Here is a 25,616-nt window from a genome sequence, read left to right as displayed (position 1 = left end):
TTTAGCATTAACAAAAATGTACAATAACTAACCCTAACTATATTTTTGGACATATACGATGGCAACACTTACAAAAAACATACTATGGTACTATCATGGTTATTTAGACATTGTAGTACCACAGTATTACCACAGTATTTTCGACATGTACGATTGCAGTATTATGGTATTTCACTTCTATGTTCTACAAGTACCACAGTATTACAATCTGATATCACTATTATACTATGGTACCGCCAAAATACTTTTTGTAAAAGAATGCCATGTTTTGTTGAATTAGAAGTATATTGGAGTACCATGTAAATACCATGGTGCATGAATATGGCACGATTCAGCACCATGGTATAACCATCAATCAAACACCATCACTGTACTGCCACAATACCATTTTTCAAGAGAAATTGTAAATATATATTTTAACTCAGTAGTTATGCAAAAAACAAATAGTAGAGAGGAAAAACAACAACAGCTTAAGCTTTATTGTTGCAAAAAGCTGAAACATTTTAAGAATAATATTATAGAAGATAATTACAGCGGCACTTGTCCTCTAATTGACAAATATCTGCCAGAAACCGTATACACTGTTACTAATTATAGACTTAATGAGAAGCAAATTATTCATCACTGTCTGGCAATTAGCCCCAATCTCTTGTCATCTATTTCACCGTCTCGCACAGTGGGTCTCCAATGAACAAGAACAAAAGGAGCAGCAAGAGATCAGACATTCATCACCTACTAATATCAGTGTTATCAGCCAACAGAGATGCATAATAATAATTTGCATGCTGGTATGCAAAAAGTATCTGATGATCATGAGGATCATTAAAATGAAAGTATTAGTCAGTCCTCACTCAAGAGTCACACCTGGCTCAAAACATTTACATACCTCTGACTCTGATAATTTGGCCTCCAGCTCAGATGTCTTCTTCAACTCCATGTCTAGCTGAGTTTTCAAACCCTCGATCTCTTCATTAAGACTCTAGTTTGAAAAGTAATAATTATATAAATAAATAATACATAAAGTACTAGAAAATCTAAAAAATGATTTGAATACTAAAATATCATTTTACATAAAATGTGCTTGGATTTATGTCAATCACAAAGTAAATCAGATAAAACCACTAAAGTGGCATTCAAAAAAATTGCATTTATGTCATGTCAGAATTACTGTAATTACGGGTTTCTGACTTGCAGTGCGAGTTCACACTGTTCAGCTTAAATTATTTGTCTCACTTAACTGCTGTGACATGTAAAAACAACCAAAAAAGAGGCTGCAAGAGGTACATGCATATGTATGGTGCATGCTTTTATTGATATTCCTTTTCTAATTTTACTATTAGTAAACAATACTGTGAAAACTAATAAATAACAAAAAACACGGCATATATAAAATGCACATCAACACCAAAGTGCAATACATTTGATACATTTTGGCATTTGATACGAGATTTGCCACAGAAATAAATTATTTCAGAGAGCTGTCATCTTGTAATTGCTATAATTCTCCAATGACATGAACGCAGCGTAAGTATGTGACAAAAGGGATTTAAAGTGATAATGAAGATTCTGAGATAATTTTACCTTTATCTGGTTCTTGAAAGTCATGCTCTCCGTGCTCATCTGAAATTTCCCCGCAGCGATCTCTTCTCGCGCAGCGTCCCGCTCGCCCTCTGTCTTGTCCAGCAGATCTTTTAGTTCCAGCACAGTTTCTGAAAGCTTCTCCGTCTGCTGGAGCTCTTCACGTAGACTAGAGTTTTCTTGGTGAAGAGCCACCAGGCTGGCATTGAGCCGCTCAGTTTCCTTCACTCCTTGCTGTTGCAGATCTTGTATCCGAGCAGCTTCGGCAGCCCATCGTTCCCGGGCCTCTTCCCGCTCTGCGGTGAGTTGGCAAATTGTTATTCCCAGCTCCGCCATTTCTGTGTTGACTCGGTGGAGACACTCTCTGGTCTCAGCATTCTCCAGGACCAGCCGTTCATTCTGGGACTTGAGCTCTACCAGCTCCTCTTGGGCTGAAGCAATCTCAGCAGTTGTTTTCTGATGTGCAGATGTCTCCTGGTTCAGTTGCGACGTTAAGGCTTCAACACGTTCGCTAGACTGCAGGAGCTCATTCACATGCAGTCGATTCTGCTCCTCCGTCTGCTTCTTCAATTGCTCAGTCAAGATCCGCAGTTCTGCACAGGAAGCCTCAGTAACATCAAGCTTTGCTTGAGTCTTGTCCTTCTCTTCTATAGCACTGTGAAGTTTAGCTCTAAAATTGAGCACTTCCTCTTGAAGCCTAGAAACTTCTTTCACACTCAATCCCAGCTGATCTTCCAGGAGAGTCACTTTTGAAGCAATCTCTTGGGTTTCTTTAACCTGACATGCGCTCTGCTCAAGTTGGACCTTCTCTGCAACCTTCCTCTTGGCCTCAAGACTATTAATCATCTCTGTTTGTTTAACAAAAGCTCTTTCTGCCTTTGTCTTCTCCATTTCCAAATCCCTCTCCCGACCTTCAAGTTCTTCCACCCTTCCCTGCAGCTCCTCACAGAGCAACTCCCGGTCCTCCAGTTTGGAGTCCTTATCTTTAAGCTGAGCGGTCAGGTTTGCCTCATTGCATTTCGCAACTCCAAGACTCTTCTCAAGTTCAGCAATCTGGCTATTGATGTTGCGTATCTCCTCCTGCATAGCTGTGAGGGCCGCTTTAAGAGTGACCTGAACCTCCATGAGGTCCTTGTTCTCCAGCTCCCGTTGGCGAACTGAACTCTTGGATTCCTCCAACTGCATGTTGGCCATATGCAGCCTCTCATCCAGACTCCTGTTCTCCTCTCTCATTCGCTGCTCTCGTTCATCCACTGTCACTTTCCCGTCATCAATTTGCGTTCGCAACTGCTTCTCCGAGGCCCTCAATCCGGCCAGCTCACTCTCCAGGGAGGATTTGTTTTTAAGCAACTCCTTCTTGGTGTCCTCAGTCTTGTTCATCATCTGGAGGAGCTCACTGTTTTGCTCCATAAGCATGGAACAGCTATCTTTGTACTCGTCAATCTTCTTGGCCTGCACTTTGGTGCTGTTCTCCAGTTCAGATACGGTTACCATCAGATTCTGTTTCTCCCTATTAAGCTTCTCTGATTCCTTCTCCAGAAACTGGATTGTCTTGGTACTGGAGAGAAGATCAGATTCTTTAGCCTTTAGCTGTGTCCGCAATCCTCGCAGATGCCCTTCCAGACCACTCATCTTCTTCTCAAGCTCTTCTTTATCCTCTTGCATTCCCTTCCTCTCCACCTTCGCCTGTTTTTCCATAGTTTCCATAGAGTGCTGGAGATCTAGCAGTTGCCTCTGAAGGTTGCTGGTCTCTTTATCTCGCACTGCAAGAGCCCCTTGGAGTTTGTCCATGATATTACGGTGCTCTTCTGCTCTGGTTTGTAGTTGTTTACCCTTCTCCATCCAAGCAGCCATTTTCACCTCAGCCTCTTTGAGTGCCTCATCCTTCATTCGGACTTTCTCAGCTAGTTGTTCAGCCTGCCTTCTACTCTCTTCTCCTTCTGCAAGAGCATCTATTCTCCCCTTCTCAGCATCTTTCAATTCATTTAACAACTCGTGAATCTTCTGGGCAGAGTTGAAGTCACTGGTCGCTTTCTGGCCTTTCTCATCCAATACTCCATCTAGCCTTGCCATCAATTCCTCATTTTTACGCTCTGCTGCTGCCAACATGTCCTGGAGGTCCTTGTGGGAGGCCTCTCGGATGGTCTCGCGTCCCCTCAAGACCTCCAGCTCATGGGATAGGGCTCGTTCGCGCTCAGCTAGCATCTCCAGGTTCTGCTGGAGCTCCTGATGATTACCTTGGGCAGCTAAAGAGACATCCAGCTGCCTTTGAAGCTCTACCACAACCCCACGAAGTTCACCCGCCTCGGCACCTAACTGCTGCACCTGGTCGAGGAACTCTCTTTGTTTTAATTCAGACTGGTCCAGCTCCAGGCGGAGATCGTCTATAGCACTGATAGAAGAATCATTCAGTCCACTGGAGTTTAGCACAGACATGTCTGGACTCCCAGGGAACTCGTGTGCCTGCTGTAAGGTTTGGGAGAAACACAGAAAATAAACTCAGAGAGGAGATACACATAATCAGTAAGATAAAGATAGATTGCTTCAAGTTGAATAGATCTGAGAAAGTTGATATTGAGTAGATTTGAGACATTTTGAGACAAACAATGCCATCTACTGGATATAAAACAGTGGTGTGACTGATACATTAAAAAAATAAAATAAATATGTAATACATGTAATATACTTAATTTTAATAAATATTTTTAAATGGTTACACTTTTTAATCTAAGGTATCATTGTTACAGTTTAATTATATATTTAAATACTGAGTAATATTAATTAACAACAGGTTTGGTTGAGGGTTAGTTGCATGTAATTATGCATAATTACTATGGTAAGTACATGTAACAATGACACTAAAATAAAGTGTTACCTTTAATAGTAATAATTAGTATAAATATTAATTAATTACTAATATAAATAATGTTTGTAATTAATACAATTAATATATTTGTATAATGCATGAATTTTAACTTTTATTTTACTTAAAGCTACAGGGACATACTATTGATGTGCTGGTACCTGTGAGTATGTGCTGGCCAGACTATTGATGCTGGAACTACGACTCGGTGGTTTCCACATGTGACTGGGAGAGCTCGTCATTCCCAGTGTCCTCCTGTGACACATTTTTTAGTCAACTTTAAATGAACTGAGATGAACATCAATCAGATTATTAAAACACATTCACACACATACTATTTCCAGTCATGGCAAATGGACCATAAATACCACATGGCAAATGGACTATAAATTAGTAGCATTATATGTTTGCCAGTGTGTTTGTGTTAGTCTACTGTTGATGTTATATTTATATAATAAATTGCAAAATTACAACGTGCTCTTACCTTGCAAAAGTGGGCCATTCTGAATCAAGGTCATGACCTCTGGATGCCACATCAAATTGAACATCATTGAGCTCATAGAGGTAATTAATTATGTCCACACTGAGATGGGGTTTGAGAAATGGACTCCGGGAATTATACCAGTCACTGCAGAAAAACACCATTTTAAAAAAGGCTTTAGAAAACCATGTCCAACTCAAGTCTAACATACTGAATGGCATGAACAATAAGAATTAAGGTATCCAAAATCATGTTACACTGGAAATAGAAAGATGCTTGGATGGTTCACTATTCAAAGTAGATTTGAAAGTGCACATTCTTCTATGTATTTATAGCTATTACCCACAACAACCTCTTGCACAACAGATGCATAGTAGATTATGACAGTTCTTAGTTGACTTTTTGCTAAATCTTAGTACCTGACGTGCAAATGCAAACAAATAAGTGTACAAATAAGAGGTCTGTTTGAAAAATGAAAAATTTTTTTCAAAAATTCACGTTGTCATACTAATAAAGTATGTATCACCAGCATAGTACATACTTTTAAGTGCAAAGTAGACATATTTGAAGAGGAATGCAGCCTTAATCATTGATCCCCAAAGAGGAATGCATTGGAAATAAGTCTGTCACAATTTCTTACAGGTTTAGTGCAAACTTTTAAGCTAGCAAAAATGACATTGTACTGGCCATATTAATTCAGTCACGCCATGGGCTATCGTGCCATTTGCACATCACAAATGCTGCATAGTCTGAAAATGAATCAGTCTTTACTCAAAATAAGGAAGCTCACAATAAGCAGTCATACACATGCATAGAACACACCCATTAACCCAGGGTAACTGTAATATTGTTTCTTAAAACAGGGAAGCTGATTTTAAGAAGTAAAACTTTGTGGGAAGCATTTTCAGTATTGTTTCTACTGAATTAATCTGTGATGTAAATAGTACTTGTAACTAGAACAAGCGGAAATGAGTTTTTGCCTTTTTTGGTTTAGATTGTGAACCTGCCATATTTAACTATTCATACCTCTACACTGAAGCCACAACAAATTTTTCCATAATCACTAAAATGCTGCATGAAAACTATGTGTTTTTGCTCAATTTTAGCATACACATGTTTGATATGGGCAGCTGAATTCTGGACAATTAAGGCCATTTGGTTAAATTTTTAAATTCCATACAGAATATAAATTTTCAAATGACCATTTTAATGAATTATAAAGCAACAGATTTAATTTACTATACATTGAATTAATTACTATATATAAACAATGTGCATAAACATTTAAGTATTTTTATTTATTGCATGCTTATGTATGTCATTAGTTTATAATGTTTGTATTATTAAGATTGCTTTTACTATTTTAAGCAATCTGATCTACTTTTAATGTCGCAGTATAAAATAAAGGCTATTATTAATTATTTGTTTATTAGTTATTATTTATTATTATTATAATTAATATGAAAAAATAAACTTGATCAAAAATAAATCTGTAAAATAAACAGATTTATTCTTTTAAGAAGACTTGCAACTTCTTAATTCTGTAATCCTATTATATAATATTTTACACAAATAAAGAATCTGTGTGCACCAGGGAAGTGGTAGTGCTAATAGGTAGTGCTAATTTTACATACAATACACTATGAACATGACATGAATACGACATAGCGGCCAACTGGATATAAGTGCACCATAGTTTGAAATCAAGGATTTCAAGTTTGTTGAATGTGTGTGTCCAGTGACAGCTGAACTCTGTCCGCATCTGATTCGTACAGCTTACACATGTTTTTAAACAGGCTACAAATGTATGAAGGTAAAACAGTAGCAAAACTCGAGAGCTTGCTAATTTGAATGTGAGAACTTGTAAAATTAATATTTGTATTTGTAAGTTGAAATTTATACTTGCAGCTCTGATGTGAAAAGCTGCATCTATCGATTTGCACACACAGACAATACTCAGAACACCTGTGTTTTGAATTCGAAGTTGCAGATTAATAGTTACAAATGTGTAAAGTGTCATTTACATAAACAAAATGGCAGGCACAATTGTGTACTACACATTTATCTTTGTGCTTTCGTTCAGTTTCGTTGTACAACCACAAGTCGGCACTCACAACCTCTCATATCTGGCAGTACAGCTTCAAATCCTAGCGCTTTGACTTTTGCTACTCTTTTTGCGATATGCCTGTAGCAAAACTCACTCGTGCACTTGTAAATGCAGACTTGAGAGAGCAGAGTCGGGGGCGGGGCTGGGGTCGGAATGAAGTCATTTTATTGGTCGATGCCTCACCAATGAACAACGCCAGCCACAATGCAAACATTTGTATGCATATGTATCAGCTATTTTTTAAAACGCTTGGAAAATATTTTTATGAAATATCATTAGTTTTACTGGAATAGTTTTACAGAATATGAACGCAACACGTTTAATTGAGACAGTGGTATTAAAAGACCAAACAGGAAACACCATATAGCCTATACAGAAAAAAATTGAGCACAGAATATGAACGCAACGCGTTTAATTGTACGTTTTCCTCGAACCCAAGAAAACACTTAATGAGGCTTAATGGACCAACAGTTATAAAATAAAAATTAAAAACAATAAAAAAACACATAATTTGTTACTTTATTAATAAAACACTAGGCAGCAAGTTTATTTGCACTGAACACACATTTGCTTATATATATATATATATATATATATATATATATATATATATATATATATATATATATATATATATATGAAGAGTTCAGATGCTCGTATATTTAAATTCAATAATTTCACTTAAATGGCAGTGAAGATTACCTATTAATTATCATTTAAGTGAAATTACTGAACTTAAATATACGAGCTTGATAAAAATGATCATTCTATAAGAAAATTTCAAATGGCATTTAGAGGCTTTTGCATCTGAACTCTTCATATATATATATATATATACCATAGACTGTAAAAGACACACACACACACACACACACACACACACACGTACGTACACATATATATATATATATATATATATATATATATATATATATATATATATATGTACCAGTGGCGATTTCTTTAAGACTGCAAGGGAAGCTCGGCTTCCCCTATAATGTCAAAAAAATGAATGGTCAAATATGTACTATTGTATTAACATTTTATTGACTAAAATGCATTAGAAGACGTTCGTCTCAAAGACGAGTTCGTTCAGAATCAGTTACATACAGCAGGTCGGCTGACTCGATTTCCTTACATTCCCGTAGCGTCACAGTGCATTTCCCCGTTGAAGCCCAGCTTCCATTGACTTCTATGGGGCTGCTTCAATCGTTTTTTTTCAGCGCTTTGAAACTAGACGGTCATTGGATAAATGCTACGATTATGTCCCGCCCATGGAAGCTCAGCTTCTCTGGGGGTGAACGGGGAGTGGGCTGGCCCGGACTCCGGGCTTCCGCGTGATGATTGGAGGGTCTGTCGAAAGGCTGTGTCTCCTTTTGATTGACAGCGATTTCATACAATAAAAAGTCACTGATGTTGAAGCTGTTCGAGCTCAGTCCCATCGCGGATTTTTCAAAGACAAAGTGCTGCAACTTATTTCTTTCTTGGTATTTGCTTGTCAAAATTTCTAGCCAATTTTTATAATACATTTCACACAATTATACATTTATACCTTTATTATATTATTACTTATTATATATTTTTTATATTATTATTATTAGTAATAACTCAAAAATAATTAAAAAAATATCTTATTATTAGTAGAATTATTATTATACTTTATTATATTATTATTTCTACCTTTATAATATTATTACATTCATTTTTCACAGAGCATTTTCTTGAAAAGGAAAGTAGAATTTACGTATAAATAAATGAATAATTTTTATAATGTAGGCCGAAAATGAGCTTCCCCTCTTTGAAAGACCAGCAGCCGCCACTGATATGTACGTACGTGTGTGTGTGTGTGTGTGTGTGTGTGTGTGTGTGTGTGTGTGTCTTTTACAGTCTATGGTATATATACCATATATATATAGGGCATATATGGCATACGTCATATGTTTTACGTCATATTCTGTGCTCATCTGCTTTTCTGTAGTATGCATTAGCATTGTGTCTACTGAGTTTGATAATTTCGTTTATTTATTTTAATATCAGTCTAATGCATTAAGCCTTGTTAGTGTTTCAGTGCACGCGGGTTTCGTGACATCATCGAACTCCCATTTCATTGGCTAGGTGCCAACCAATAAAACGGCTCCTTTGACCCCACTCCTCCCGCCCCCCTTTCCCTCTCACCGCTTCTGAGTTTCAAGTGCACAACGCAAAATATATATTACAAGTTTGTGTCTGTCGTTGTATTTCTGTGAATGGCATTTTACACATTTGTGACTACTTGTCTGCAGCTTCAGATTCAGAATACAGGTTTGTGACTATTGTTTGCGAGTGCAAATTTCAACATTCAACTTCAGATTTTTATTTTACAGGTTTTCACATTGGAGCTGTGAGTGTAAATGTTCATGTACAAGTACAAATATTTATTGTACAAGTTCTCAAATTCACATTTACATGCTCTCGAGTTTTGCTACTGTTTTACCTTCATACAAATGCACTCTTCATAAGATCTAACAGCAACATTCACCAAACTTTGCAAGGTTTGTGATTAGATATTTGTTTGAATTATATAAATGCATTCTCGCTGAATGCTGGTGGTAGATAAAGTTGTATAACAATAGTTTTTATCATTAGACAACTGTTAAACAGAGACAGTAAGCTAATGAAGACTAAGAATGGGACCTCGGATGCTCAGGCGCTGACGTTCTCAGTGTTTTTAAAAAAATAAAAGTCCTGCTTTTGACACATCAGCCAAACAGAAAAACGTACTGGCCGATAACACTGGTCTGTAGCTATAATGCTTCTGAAATAAGTGTAGGCAGACTTTACTAATTCTGGGTCACTGAGCATGAAAATAATACTCAAAATTGTTGATTGGCTCTAGTTTTTATGATATGCTATCGGGTCAGTATAGGACCTTTGACATGGGAATGGCGGAGAATAAGTGAGTACTAAATGGAAGGGATCTCAATTTAAACCAGAAATGACTCAAATACATCTATGAATGGTTTTGGACCAAGACAATGAATGATGCAATCTGATGCTGGTATTGCGTCATACATGATATTAATTGCATCATATTATTTCCAGAAGTTATGCATGATACAATCATAACAAATCTTACATTGCCCTGCTGTACGAATTGCCCTACGTCAGCTCTAGAAATCATACAGCAGGGGTGCAAAACTCAATTCCTGGATGGCCACAGCCCTGTAGAGTTTATTTCCAACCCTGCTCCAACACACACACCTGAAAGACTTGATGAGCTGGATCAGGTGTGTGTAATTAGGGTTGAAGCTAAACTCTGCAGGGCTGTGGCCCTCCAGGAACTGAGTTTGACACCCCGTCATAGTGTCGTGCTCTTACTTGTTTGATTTTGCAAAGGGACAAATTTCTGTTTAGCCAAAGTGAGCAGAGATGCCTCGTACTTGTGTGAACAGTGCAGATAACTTCAAATGGAGCAAATCATTGCTGGACGGTGACAAGAGATGCTCCATTTACAAGCCAAGAAGCGCTGAGTAGACACTGAATAGGACTAAACTATGTACATAACAGCTTTTTACATTTTGTTTCATATAAAATTTTATTTATATAACCCTTTTGCTGATTTTTTTAATGTTACATAAGCAGGGCAGGTGAAAGGTACACAATATACTATGTAAATATATTGGAAACAGTAGCCAATCAGTTGTTTTAATTGTCATATTTGAATTCAGCACATCAAAATACATAATAAATAGCATATTTTGGGCCAGATTTATTAACAGCTTGTGCCAGCACAAACTCTCTTTTGGCATTAAAAAATGACTGTCAAGGTTTACTAAAGACACGCAGAGAAAGATTTGGATATTGTTATTTTTGCGGCTGACTTTATTGCATACGCACTTGTAGGAGTTTCCCTTTCAGACTCAAAAGTTATGGGACGAGAGTTTTTAAATAAAAAATTAATAAAAAAATTAATTAGTAAATCTGGCCTTTTATCTCTGAAGCAGGCGACTTCTAAAAAATTGTAGACCGGTGTAATTAAAAATCGCCAAATATTGGTCGACCACTATAAACTATAGGCCTATATTCATATATTCTTTTACTGCATGGAGAAAATGCATTTAATTTTCATCAGGAAAGAAAAAACTAAACATTTCGAAACAAAACCAAAATAATTTGATAATATCAAAAGGACATTTCAATGTAAGATGTGCAGCTCAAAGGATTGATTAAGGCCGTTTGCACTAGTGCGTTTTCGTTTTAACACGGCATTATAAACTGAAAACGATCCTCGTCCATACTGGCGTTTCCACTGCGTTTCAGAAAAGATTTCCGTCCACACTACACGACCGAAAACGCATGTCACATGACCATTCATACACACTGGGCATATGCGTAGTGTGACGATTGCTCTAATAATAGCTTGCCTCTTGCGCATGTAGGCAGCTGCAGTATAATAAAATGCAGAGTTTAACTGCACAATGGCTGCTAAAAAGGACAGCAAAGTCAGCAAAGCTCCATGTTATTGTTTACACGGTCGTCGAAGCTGGTCTGTTACAGAGAGAGTCTGCTCTGGTCTGTTATTATTGTCGGGTTGGTAGAAAAAGAAAAAGCAGATACTTTTGAGTGTGTAGCAGAAGAGTAGATAAGCTTTGGGACATACTATCACGTCATACAACTGCGTCTTTAACAGTTGCTCTCTGTCGCATCCAGTACTCTGTCGCCTGTCAATCATCTTGTCACAGTTCAAATCCTCCACATTTCAGTTCATTTCATTTCCTACCGTATCGGAGAGAAACGCAGAAGCACGTTGATCTGCAGTCGCAGGTCTTTCACGCGGAGACTCTCCTCATATTAATGCATAATGATGCTTTTAAAAGTTAAAGGGATATTTCACCGCTGGAAAGATGAATGTGTATTTAAATTGGGTCATTTATGTAGTAGAAATGTGAGATTATTTTAGAAGTTGGTGCCTTCTAGACTGAGAAAAGCCAGAAAATGTATTTTTGGCTCATGTGGATAAAAGTCCCAGAATGTACTTGCTTTGCTGCCCTACGAGGCCTACTACCTAAGAAATGATACAACTAGGCTACTAGTCGACTCGAAACTGAAAAGACGCTGTTTTATCGTGAGATCCCCCTATGGGCGGGTTGAAGACATGCGGAACGAGCTCCTCCTACTGGCTGTAGTCTCTCGCCTCTGGACAAACAAGCCTCAGATGACGCAAAATGAAGATTTTTGTGTCATCTGAGGTTTTTTTCCAGACACACAATACAGAAATCTCTCGTCTCAGGGGGACATGAGGGAGGGAAGCACGGTCATTCGAAAATACTACAGGGTTTCTACTGATACAAAGCTTAATGCTAATCGGTAAAAGTATCCCTTTAATGGCCAAACGGATCTTTATAGAAGTCCACATTGTTACTGCAGATGGAATATAACACGGATAACATTAAAAAAATATATTTTTTATCAGATTAAGCTTTAAATCAAACCGTTATCAAAACCTCTCACCGTCGGTCGCGCATATCCACCATGTTTTGTAGGTTTGAACACTTTTTACTCGTGTTTGTAGTTCTGAGCTGGGTCCTCCTCCGAAGCGCAATGGGTTGTGGGCAATATTAGCTGTTATAGTGAGCACGGATACACACTTCAAAAATCCACCGGAAAATAGTAGGCCATCCGGGGACTTCTGGAATATGCTCTGTTCAACATTCTATGCTTTGGGACACACTTATTTTAATCTCACATACTGTTTAGGATGAATAGTATGGGCATTGAGACGCAGGGCATGTTTGTGAAGAAAGATGACAGGTGAGGTGACAGTGAAGTGTTACCTGGTGACCCTGAGGTTCATGAGGCACTGCTGGAGTGTGTCAGCCAGCCGCTGATGCACGAGTGAGTAACGGATAAACGCTCTGCCTTTACCCAGAGACGTCTTCAGCTGAGACAGAGAAAGAACAAAGCATTCACCATCATTCAAGTATCAAGTGGCCCAAAAACACCATTGACACCATTAGACACTTTGTTGACATTAGACTTTTTTACATTTCCTGAAGAAAACATCAGTGATGTTGCCCATACCAAACTCAAAATTATGATGCAAGGATGTTCTGAGTGGGACGTTTTGGGTGATTTCGAGGTGATTGCTTATATTTAAGGCATTAATTATTGCGTTTCGAATGACAGTATTTTCATCACTTAAACTGATGGATGTTTGTCTTTCTGTGTAGCATTATTACATATTATAACATGCAACCACACAGACTATAACCAGTAACTTGGACAAAGCTGAATAATTCACCCACTTACTGTTATCTGATCTGATCCCACTTACATAGAATCTGAGACAGAAAATTTAGCTATTCTGCGAACGAAACTAGCCACAACACAAGAGGAAGAAGCTGGTCGACTCTGTGGCTGAGTTCAGTGTTAAGACAATACAGGTGAATCTGATTGAGGACAATATCAGTCAGCAGTCACACGGAAGTGGTACAGTTATAAAGAACATGGCATTTGGATCAGCATACAATACGGGAAAACAAAGAAGAACCTAATCAATAGCATCACTAAAATCTTTTATATTTCGATGAGAAAACGGAACTGTACAAAGCCGATAGGAAGGTTTGTTTAAACAAAAGGTGCGTGTCTACAGGTATACTTCTACAACACATAATAAAGCCATATTTTAGATGTAAAAAGTTAATCACTTTTTTTGCATGAACTGAATCAACTGAATCACTTTCAGTTGACTACAAAAAGTCAATATGGTGTGACAAATTATTTATTAACAATACAAATATTGAATGTAGTCTCTCAATTAATTTGAGATTACATTAATTTGTGATTATTTTATTCTAATTATAAATGAGTAATTATTATTTAATAATTAACACATTTTTATATATATAATAATAGTAATAAAAAGAAATAACATTAATAGTAATTATTATTATTATTATTGCTGTTGTTGTCAATATTGATATTAATTCAATAATTACTTATAAAACCAAAAAATAGAAGTAAAAAACAGAAATGATATAAAAATGTTTTTAGATGCAATATAGCATATCACGCAGATTAATGCTGCTCAAATGCTTGTAAGAAGTGAATGAGACAGATGTTTACCTCTGGAATTGATTTAACAAAGCGGATTCCATCATTTGCTCCTTTGATTTTGGCCAGGCAGTCGCTGAAATAGTCCCAGTAGTCTTTTCTGGACCCCAGAAATGTTGTTTTCTCCTTCTGGTCAAACTGAGCAAGATAATAATAGCAAAACACTTCAGATAAATGACAGATACACACCTTAAAAACTGACTAAAAGAAGTTCAAATGGAAAAATGTCATCTGAGATCTCATCTAGCTGGAGTAGGGCCTTTGAGTATATCCATATGGGCCGCTTCACACCTAAGACTAACATCGGTTGTGGGTGATCAGATCCCAAGTGATCAGGAGAAACAACTGCTATTTCCACCTGATATTAACATGCATCACCTGTGATCACTTGTGTTTGGGTTTAATCAAAGTGAGAGTTAATACAGTCTGTCACTGCACGTTGCACCAGAAAGTCACACTTTTGGTGCCAACTTGACTTCAATCTCTCTACAAAAGCATAATTTCAGTGCACAATTCTGCAAACTGTACAATTATGACTGACAACGTTTTTTTTTACTTTTAAATCCACACATACCAGTATAGTTCTAAACCCTTATTTTAGCACAATGATTGATTGACAGGTGAGCATGTGGTTATTTTTTGTTGATCAGACAAAACTTGAACTGATTTGACCTGAATGATGACACCACTGTTTTTTGCAGAGCTGCTTAATAGCAAATTTGACAAATTTTGCAACATCGACTCTTACTGTACAGAATCATTGAACTGACTCATGAATAACAGCACTTTTGTCTTCTGTAAAGGCTGCTTTTAGCTGAATCGTACTTGTTTCATAATTGATGACCTTCACACAGTTATGGAACTTAAAGGAACAGTTCACCCAAACATTAAAATGATCCCATAATTTATTGGTGTTTGTGCCATTATTTAAAGCCCCCCAAAAAAAGATGCTAATTTGCGCTGCTCTTGGAAGATTGCCATCCTAAATCTATATGACTTTCTTCTTTTTTTCCTGGTAAAAATCATAATCGTAGTAATATTAAATAATATCCTGGCTCTTCCCAGCTTTATAATGGCATTGAATAGTTTTTGAAGCTCCAACAAGTGCATCCATCCATCATGAAACTCCAGTGGGTTTATAAAGGCCTTCTGAAGTGAAGCAATGCGTTACTATAAGATAAATATCCATATTTAAAACTTTATAAACTATAATCACAGGCTTCCGGCAACGGATGTACGCGCGTTCACGAGAGAGTTGAGTTCCGGTGGAAGGGTGACCTCTGACCTGACGCATGCCGTTCATGTGGTTTGGCATTGTTATTTTCCAACATCCAACATTTTTTGATGTTTTTGTACTGTATTGTTCTGTCCACCTAAAATACATTTTTGATGAAAAGGATGAGGATGAAAGAGGAAGGGAAGGAGATGGCTGGATGACAGGATTTTTTGTTTGTATAAGAAATGAATGTATGAAATCCAAATTTTATTTTATATATATATATATATATATATATATATATATATATATATATATAGGTTTCTACTAGCCAAAAATATTAAATAAATAAATCAGATTAACTATGTCACACGTAGTTAATCTATAAATAAAGGTGACTTGACTTGTCTTGATCAAGAGGATGCACGAGAATTTAGACAACAAGGGCCAGATTTAAGCCAAATAAGCAGCTGGTTTAAGACATGCTGTTTTGGGGCAGTAAATAATGGTGTAAATACCAGTAAACTGACGAGGGCAAACCTTAGTAAATCAACTTTCAGGTTTCATTTAAATACTCTCCTTCCATGAATTCTGCATCTGAAAGGGAAACTCCTACAAATTAATATAAAATATGGTCAGCCGCAAAAATAACTGTCCACGCTGTGTGCGTGTTCACTGTGTGTCTTTAGTAAATCCTGACAGTTTCTTAACAACAAAAGAGTGTTTGCGCTGGCGCATGCTGTTAGTAAATCTGGTCCCAAACGCAGAATGGCCTCATACATACGGACTACTTTGAGAGATCGGTTAGGGAGCTCGTTTACACTTGTTTGCTGCGTCTATATGTCTCTGACCTGAAGCAGATACTCCAGTTTGTAGGAAAACTTGTGCAGGTTGGAGCTGTCATCTGTAATGGGCTCGCCATTCTCTTTATACTCCTTTGCCAGTTCTGACACAGCATCTATAAGAAAAGACCATTTAACAAGTATGACTACATAAAGAAATTTTAAAAACAATTACAAAACACTGTAGTTAACAATGATCACAAACAACAAAACCCCCATTTCATAGTCATTTTACAAAGGTTGAAGAAGAGTTTTTTTCTCCTTCTTAAGTCCCTTTTGGTTATAATTACTCCACGCGCCTTTCATCCACCTCAGGAACTGAAACGGCACACAAGTGGGATGAACTCTGATATGCAGGTCTCTTTCATTTTGCATTTCTCTCCCCGTGTTGAAAGCCAGCGCCCTGTAAATGGCAATTGCACGTGCTCCACCATGGACCACCGCTTTACTCTCTAAACAATAGCTCTGCCTCTTTCATGAAGGCAAACACACATCCGTACCGTGCAGATCTCTGATAATCCTTTGGATCTGACCCTCCCCGACTGCAGCACCAGCGGCCATGGTCTGACTAGCTTCCTGACAACGGGTTCAAGAGGTCATCTGTAGTCTGCCGAGTAAAAGAGTCACAGTGACAAAGGATAACTAGCATTTGACATGTACGTTATATTTATTTAAGCATGATATATCGGCCATATCAGTGGTGTTTGCAAAGTCAAAGCATCACTACTAGTGCTCGTACTGGCCAAAGCTGTAGAATACACATAATTATTGTTAACGCCAAAATTTCTCTTATTACGTTATATAAAATTAAGAAATGTACAATATCGTGAAGAGTGATAGCAATCAAAAGGTGCGTGTCTACAGGTATGCTTCTACAACACATAATAAAAAAGGCACAGTTAACCGATGACACTGACATTTACCACTTAAAACAAAAACATTTTTATGCGTATGCAACCAAATATATGTATGTTTTAGATGTTATAAAGTTAATCACTTTTTTTGTGTGAAATGAATCAACTGAATCACTTTCAGTTGACTACAAAAAGTCAATATGGTGTGACAAATTATTTATTAACAGTTTGAGATTATTTTATTCTAATTATAAATGAGTAATTATTAAATGTACAATATCGTGAAGAGTCAAGAACTTTACTATAAACGCTTAACGTTAGGCTAAATACAGGGGCATCTATCAGCTCTCCTGAATATAAAGTACCATATATGATATAAAATAGAAAAAAGTCAAGTTTGTCACACAAAGCTTTTCAATAAAGGAATTACTACAAGCTAAAAACAACTTAAACCATAAGTCAAACCTACTTCTCGAATCTATTATTAACAGCTGATTTAAACTGTAATTTGGTTGAAGATTCTGAGAAACAAAATAATAAGAATAACAGCAATTACCAAACTTTCCAGGCCTTTATTAGACAGCGCGTGTGTGTGTGTGTGTGTGTGTGCTGTATACAACAGTATATGACTACCCAGAATTACAAATATCAAGTTATCATCACACAAGATATTTAACCCCTCAGAGTGGATTAGATAAAAGACATTCGAGAGGAACAATAACATGCAAGTTATATTTACTATACAGTATTGTGCGATTATACAATAACAACAACAACACTAGAAACTGCTTTTGAAATGTAACGTTAAACAAGCATCAGTGTTCGCGTTCTTTCACACGTTCCTTTAACTTTTAAACTGTATTGTTTTAATTCAAATCAAAGAGTTCTTTGGAACAGCGTCTGTTGTTGCCATAGAAACTAGACATATAAAAGAAGAACGAACAGAAGTTTCAATAGTTCAGTCAACAATTCCAAGGCGTCAACAGCCAGTCACGCGCAGTATAATGTGCCAGAACATTTATTCCGAATAAAGGCTGCTTCAGACTGAAGTCAACCTGTATGTGTTACAGCTGGAAGTTTAGTAAATCTGTGATGAAAGTCTTGAAAGTGATAAAAGAAGCTGACATACTTGGACTTTTGTGAGAATCCGGGAAAATCATTTCCACTTGTTGTTATTATAATACAACCTTGCTAGTCTTTTGATTGACAGAACTTTCCGCCACTGAGGAAGGGATTCAGAGCCAAGATAATTTTTTATTGGACCATTGACTATAGCCCCGCCCACAGGTTTGGTTACGCGAAAAAAGAGCTGTTCGTCGTAGAAATGTGCTTTTTAAAACTAAAAACAGATTAATTATAATTATATATGTTTAAACAAGCACATTTCAACGACGAACAACTCTCGTCGATATCTCTCTCATGGGCCTTTCACACAGGACGCGGTATGCGCGGGGCTTGCCGCTGGGTTCAGCGTTGCCCTTCAGATACCAACACGATTTGCTCTGCGCTATGACGTAGGCGGAGTTTTAAAAACTTATATGGGGACACATATTAAAAAACTGTTTACACACATTGCCTACCTACAAGTTACCTGACTGTTAAAACACAACTATTTTTAATGTAAATCTGTGTCTATGAGACAATCATCCATTTTGATTCCCGTGCTTGTTTGGATCCCCTGATTCTATTGGCCGCGCTGGCAATCGTCACAGAGCGCAGCGAAAAAGAGATGTTCGTCTTAGAAATGTGCTTTTTAAAATTAAAAACAGATTAATAATAATAATTATAAACAGATTAATTATTATATATGTTCTAATTAATCTGTTTTTGATTTTTAAACAAGCACATTTCCACGACAAACAGCTCTCTCTCTCTCTTGAGTGACTATTTGAGTGAAAAAAATGTCTGTAGGCCTACTATTTGAGTACTATATGAGTAGCCTACCTATTATAAAGAGGAAGAGTCTACCCATCCGGTAACCTATAAATTCAGAAAAGTTCACACCTCTTCAACATTTGATCTGCTCAGCTGTCTTGACGATATACTCAACACAAAAAATAAAGGGGGCAATGCTTTTATTTCCTATCAAATAAGTTTGATTCCCTTTAGTTAGAGAAAAGACAGTGGAAAGAGCAGGTAAGGACTAAATGTCAGGCTGTATTTAGTATTTTCTCACTGGAATAAATTTAGCTAAATTGATTCATATGATTTTCTTCTGTTTTTTGTCCTAATGAAAATACATATTATAATGTTTGAGTGTATTTTCCACAGAAAACAGTAAAGAACTGAACCTGGACAAATCTAATCTGACTGAAGTAGTTTGTGACGTTGCAGAACAACATGACCGAAGAGGAAACAATGAATCTGACTACTGACTACAATGGATCTGACTACTATGAATATGATCCTTACTATGAAGACGAGATGTGTCACAAAGATGAAGTGGTGAAAGTTGGATCCATTCTCATTCCGCTCTTCTTCTCATTAGTGGTTGTGTTAAGCTGTATTGGTAACATCCTTGTTCTGGTCATTCTGGCACTTTATGAGAGTCTCAAATCCCTGACCAACGTGTTCATCCTCAATTTGGCTCTGTCAGATCTGCTGTTCACTTTTGGACTTCCATTCTGGGCCTCGTACTTCATCTGGGGTTGGACATTTGGAGATATTGGCTGTAAAGCGGTGAAGTTTCTGTTCTATGTTGGCTTTTACAGCAGCGTGTTGTTCTTAACTCTCATGACCATTCAGCGTTACATGGCAGTGGTTCATCCTCTGTCTGACTGGGAGAAATGCAGAGGCTTTTCAGTCGCTCCTGTTATCGTTTGGATCCTGAGCGGAGCGGTTTCACTGCTCGGATCATGCTATAGCAAGGTTATACCACATTTAAATAGTACATACTGTGAATATGACAGTGCTGAAATGAAATCTGGAATTGCTTATTTTCAAAATGCTTTTTTCTTCTTTGCATTTCTTATCATGGGTTTTTGCTATGGCAGAATGCTTCGGACAATTACAAAATCTCGGACCAATAAGAGACACAAGACCGTTAGACTAATATTCTGCATTGCACTGGTGTTTTTTATTGGTTGGGCTCCATATAACATTGTTATGTTCTTAAAATCTTTGACAGATCATAAAATCCATCCATTTACAGACTGTACAGTAAGCATTAGACTCGAATATATATATTATGCTTGCAGAATGTTAGCTTTTACACACTGTTGCTTGAACCCTGTGTTTTACGTTTTTATTGGCGTAAAGTTCAGGAATCATCTAAAACTGATTCTGCAGAAGATCTTTAAAAAAAAAAAAAAACTCGATTTCAGTCAAGCCAGATTGGCAAAAAATATATCGCAGGGTTCAATGTATTAAGAGAAAACTCAAGTACTTTTAGCGAATGTTCTGAACCAACAATGAGTTCTAAGATGATGTGAATGTGTGAATGATGTACATGCACTCTTAAAAAATAAAGGTTCCAAAAGTAGGTTTTTGCACACATGCCATAGAAGAACCATTTTTGGTTCCCCAAAATACTTTCTGTGATCAGTCAGTACAAGAACCTTTTTCTCTTAGTGTGAAGAATGTTTTAGTAACCTAAAAAAAGAACATTTTTCCATTATAAAGGACCTTTCAATGGAAAGGTTCCATTGATGTTAAAGGTTCTTAATGGAACTGAAAAATTTTTTTTAAGAGTGTATAAAGATTCATTGCACAGCTACTGCCAACATCATTACAATTGTTTAATATGCATGATTAAAATTCAAAAAATGAATTAAATGTTGCCACTTGGCAGGAAATTCCTCTCTCTATCAAGCAGCAAAAGCCTTCAGTTTTGAGAAAATCATGTTTTAAATTCTATGTTCTTCCTTTTTGTAGTTGAAGTTTTCATTTCGTTCAAGGTCATATAAAATATAACTGGAAGTACGTAATGGAATAACCAATGACAAATGTTACATTTTCCTACAAGTGTCGTCATTAAAGCAGAAATTATTTTCATATGAAATTAAATATACCTTTTATTTACTGTAAGTGTTTACATTTTTTTTACTGTATTTGTGTTTACATTACATTATTTCTTTCATGTTTTGTCACTGCTTGTATGGTATAAATTAAATGAATAATGTATGGTAAAAGTACAGAATGAGTCCAGTTTGTGAAGCATCTGTGTGACGTTAATCTAAAGAAACTAGGTGAGGACTCAAATGCAAAGGGGAAAAAACAATATTTATTACAAAAAGAAATACTAAACACAAAACAAAACCCACGAGGGGGAAAACATAACTAAATACAAAACAACCACAACTTCAAAAATGAACATACCAAAAGGGTCACGGGGGAACAGGAGACGGGTACAAGACAACGATCCGACACAGACTGCAAACACAAAGGAACTTATAAAAGGGACAAATCAGGCAGGTGATGAGGAACAACAGGTGGGGCAAATGAAACCAATAATAAGATAACAAGGAGGGTGGGGTCAAACAGTGACAGGAACACAAACACCACATGTGCTACACGAGACAGGACAGGCATGTGACATTACCCCCTCCTTAAGGAGCGGCTACCAGACGCTCCACTAGGGACGGGAGGGACAGACCAGGGCGGGACGGGAGGGACAGACCAGGGCGGGACGGGAGGGACAGACCAGGGCGGGACGGGAGAGACAGACCAGGGCGGGACGGGAGGGACAGACCAGGGCGGGACGGGAGGGACAGACCAGGGCGGGACGGGAGGGACAGAACAGGGTGAAACAGGAGGAACGGGAAAGACAGACCAGAGTGGGGCAGGGAAAATGGACAGTTCGGGCGGCCAGGGCGGAGCAGAGAGTCCATCGGGCGGCCAGGGCGGAGCACACTCTCCCTCGGGCGGCCAGGGCGGAGACCCTCCCTCGGGCGGCCAGGGCGGAGACCCTCCCTCGGGCGGCCAGGGCGGAGACCCTCCCTCGGGCGGCCAGGGCGGAGACCCTCCCTCGGGCGGCCAGGGCGGAGACCCTCCCTCGGGCGGCCAGGGCGGAGACCCTCCCTCGGGCGGCCAGGGCGGAGACCCTCCCTCGGGCGGCCAGGGCGGAGACCCTCCCTCGGGCGGCCAGGGCGGAGACTCTCCCTCGGGCGGCCAGGGCGGAGACGACCCCTCGGGCGGCCAGGGCGGAGACGACCCCTCGGGCGGCCAGGGCGGAGACGACCCCTCGGGCGGCCACGGCGGAGACGACCCCTCGGACGGTGGAACTGGCACCACCGGCTCAGGCACTGGAACTGACACCACCGGAACTGGCACTGGAACTGGCACCACCGGCTCAGGCACTGGAACTGGCACCAACGGCTCTGGAACAGGAACTGGCACCACTGACTCAGGAACAGGCACCATCGACTCAGGCACTGGAACTGGCACCAACGGCTCAGGCACTGGAACTGGCACCACCGGCTCAGGCACTGGAACTGGCACCACCGGCTCAGGCACTGGAACAGGAACTGGCACCACCGACTCAGGAACAGGCACCATCGACTCAGGCACTGGAACTGGCACCAACGGCTCAGGCACTGGAACAGGAACTGGCACCACCGACTCAGGAACAGGCACCATCGACTCAGGCACTGGAACTGGCACCAACGGCTCAGGCACTGGAACTGGCACCAACGGCTCAGGCACTGGAACTGGCACCAACGGCTCAGGCACTGGAACTGGCACCACTGACTCAGGAACAGGCACCATCGACTCAGGCACTGGAACTGGCACCAACGGCTCAGGCACTGGAACTGGCACCAACGGCTCTGGAACAGGAACTGGCACCACTGACTCAGGAACAGGCACCATCGACTCAGGCACTGGAACTGGCACCAACGGCTCAGGCACTGGAACTGGCACCAACGGCTCTGGAACAGGAACTGGCACCACTGACTCAGGAACAGGCACCATCGACTCAGGCACTGGAACTGGCACCAACGGCTCAGGCACTGGAACTGGCACTAACAGCTCAGGCACTGGAACTGGCACCACCGGCTCAGGCACTGGAACTGGCACCACCGGCTCAGGCACTGGAACTGGCACCACCGGCTCAGGCACTGGAACTGGCACCACCGGCTCAGGCACTGGAACAGGGACCACCGGCACTGGGACCACCGGCATTGGGACCACCGGCACTGGGACCACCGGCACTGGGACCACCGGCACTGGGACCACTGGACTCGGGACCACCGGAACTGAGGCCACCGGAACAGTCACGGAGGAAGTCTTCCTCTTCCTCCTCCGTTTCGAGACCACTGGAACTGGGGCCACTGGACTCGGGACCACCGGCACTGAGGCCACCGGAACTGGGACCCTCTTCCTGGCCTCTCGCTCCTGCAAGCGAGCGAGACCCTCCACCATTGCCTCAAAGGTACCTCTTTCATACACCCTCCTAAGCAACCAGTCCATGGGCTCATCGAGCGCATAAAAGAAAAGGTCCTTAAGAGGCCCTTCGTTCAGCTGTAGACCCTCCGCCGCTCTAAGGAATTCGGCCGCGAACTTCCTCAAATCAGCCCCTTGCTGGCGGAGGGAACTAAGTGCCTGAAAACGAATAATACGTTCGTATTGGGGGCATGCAACAGAGGGGGCTGGTGGGTGACGTGAAACCCCTTGCTGAGTCCTCGACATGGTCGGATCGTTATGTGACGTTAATCTAAAGAAACTAGGTGAGGACTCAAATGCAAAGGGGAAAAAACAATATTTATTACAAAAAGAAATACTAAACACAAAACAAAACCCACGAGGGGGAAAACATAACTAAATACAAAACAACCACAACTTCAAAAATGAACATACCAAAAGGGTCACGGGGGAACAGGAGACGGGTACAAGACAACGATCCGACACAGACTGCAAACACAAAGGAACTTATAAAAGGGACAAATCAGGCAGGTGATGAGGAACAACAGGTGGGGCAAATGAAACCAATAATAAGATAACAAGGAGGGTGGGGTCAAACAGTGACAGGAACACAAACACCACATGTGCTACACGAGACAGGACAGGCATGTGACAATCTGCCCCTCACTCTTAAAAATAAAGGTCCTTTATTGGCATCTATAGTGACATGAAACCTTTCCATTACACAAAGGGTTCTTTATAGTGGAAAAACTTTTTTTTAGACTTTTAAAATGTCTAAAATGTAAAAATAAACACTGTGAATGAAAAATGGTCCAAGAACTGTTCACTGAATTACTATCAAATTATGCACAGCAAAAAATATGCAACAGGTTTCACATCCACTCTCAGGTTCATTACTGCAAATTCTGTTTATTGAACATGTTGTTTCTTTTCTCCAGCAAAGAAAAAATAGGGAAAATGTGTCTAAAATCTAAAATAAAGCATGCAGTCAGTGTCACAGGTTGGTTCCACAATGAGACTGGCAGGAAGAGTCCGCAGGGGAATGGGAGGAAGAGTCCATGGGGGGATGGGAGGAAGAGTCATAGAGGCAATGGGAGGAAGGGTCCACAGGCCCAACATAAAAACAAAACACCATAAGTTCAGGAGGGTGGTGGAGTGGAGGCGGTCTTGGGGAGGGATGGAGGGCTAGGCCCGTTCATGTGGTTTGGAATTGTTATTTTCCAACATCCAACATTTTTTTATATTTTTGTACTGTATTGTTCTGTCCACCTAAAATACATTTTTGATGAAAAGGATGAGGATGAAAGAGGAAGGGAGGAGATGGCTGGATGACAGGATTTTGTTTGTAAGAAATAAATGTATGAAATCCAAATTTTATATATATATATATATATATATATATATATATATATATATATATATATATATATATATATATATATATATATATATATATATATATATATATATAGTTTTCCCACTTACAAAGCATGTAGAAGTCTGTAATTTTTATCATAGGTACTCTCAACTGTGAGTGACGGAATCTAAAACAAAAATCCAGAAAATCACATTGTATGATTTTTTTATTATTTATTTATTTGTTTGTGTGTGTGTGTGTGTGTGTGTGTGTGTGTGTGTGTGTGTTGTATACTACAGTATATGACTACCCAGAATTATAAATATCAAGTTACAAAATCATCACACAAGCAGTGTTGTGCAAGTTACTTCCAAACTGTGATACATTATACATTACTTGTTACTGTTATTTAAAAGTAATTCTTTACCTTACAATATTACTGTGTAAGGAACTTTTTCCTTCTTCAAAGCAGAGACCAGGAGATGTTGGGATCGCGTTCAAACATAAGTTATTCTTTATTGAGAACTTCGCGTTGCGGTTGCTGCAGTTCTTCCAACAGTCTAAATCTAATACAGTATGCATTGTAGTTATATACATTCCAAGGGGGAGGGATTACATAGAGGCGGAGACTCTGAACAAAGCATGCAAATGAAGTAGGAACATACTCTGAGAGCGCTACCAGTCCAACTGAATCAGCATAACTATTCTAACGCTGATACTGGCCAGGAACTCCGGTTCCAAGAGCCATCCCAGAGCCATTAAAGACAAAAGGTGAAAGTCTCCCCTACAGCTAATCCAATCAGCCTAACGATTCAACGTCTGGGCCAGGGTCTCTGAAAGCCATTTGGCCATCGAAAGCCATCGAA

At 39.3% G+C, this 25,616-nt stretch overlaps 2 protein-coding genes across 2 annotated transcripts in view; one reads left to right on the top strand and one right to left on the bottom strand.

The window, feature by feature from the left end:
- Nucleotides 1–18,308, bottom strand: part of fyco1a (FYVE and coiled-coil domain autophagy adaptor 1a) — a 36,424-nt gene extending 18,116 nt beyond the window's left edge. The window contains exons 1-9 of the mRNA XM_081387247.1: nucleotides 18,163–18,308; nucleotides 16,680–16,786; nucleotides 16,189–16,295; nucleotides 14,134–14,259; nucleotides 12,843–12,949; nucleotides 4,926–5,069; nucleotides 4,603–4,696; nucleotides 1,582–4,044; nucleotides 887–979 (exon numbers count right to left, since the gene is read on the bottom strand). Of these exons, the coding sequence (XP_081243373.1) occupies nucleotides 887–979; nucleotides 1,582–4,044; nucleotides 4,603–4,696; nucleotides 4,926–5,069; nucleotides 12,843–12,949; nucleotides 14,134–14,259; nucleotides 16,189–16,295; nucleotides 16,680–16,740 (3,195 nt within the window). The 5' untranslated portion in view covers nucleotides 16,741–16,786; nucleotides 18,163–18,308. The remainder of the gene's footprint in view (nucleotides 1–886; nucleotides 980–1,581; nucleotides 4,045–4,602; nucleotides 4,697–4,925; nucleotides 5,070–12,842; nucleotides 12,950–14,133; nucleotides 14,260–16,188; nucleotides 16,296–16,679; nucleotides 16,787–18,162) is intronic.
- A 1,076-nt stretch (nucleotides 18,309–19,384) lies between these two features.
- On the top strand, nucleotides 19,385–20,402 carry LOC308703604 (chemokine XC receptor 1-like; the record flags this gene model as incomplete). The annotated part of the gene is made up of 1 exon (XM_081387260.1): nucleotides 19,385–20,402. Exon 1 carries the CDS (start codon nucleotides 19,392–19,394, stop codon nucleotides 20,400–20,402), a length of 1,011 nt encoding a protein of 336 aa, XP_081243386.1. The 5' UTR covers nucleotides 19,385–19,391.
- Between the last annotated feature and the right edge of the window lie 5,214 nt (nucleotides 20,403–25,616).

Source organism: Scardinius erythrophthalmus (genome assembly GCF_964197995.2).
Source record: "Scardinius erythrophthalmus genome assembly, chromosome: 15".
Taxonomy (NCBI): Eukaryota; Metazoa; Chordata; class Actinopteri; order Cypriniformes; family Leuciscidae; genus Scardinius; species Scardinius erythrophthalmus.
Note: the sequence above shows the minus strand (reverse complement) of the source record. Positions and strands in the feature narration are given on the sequence as shown.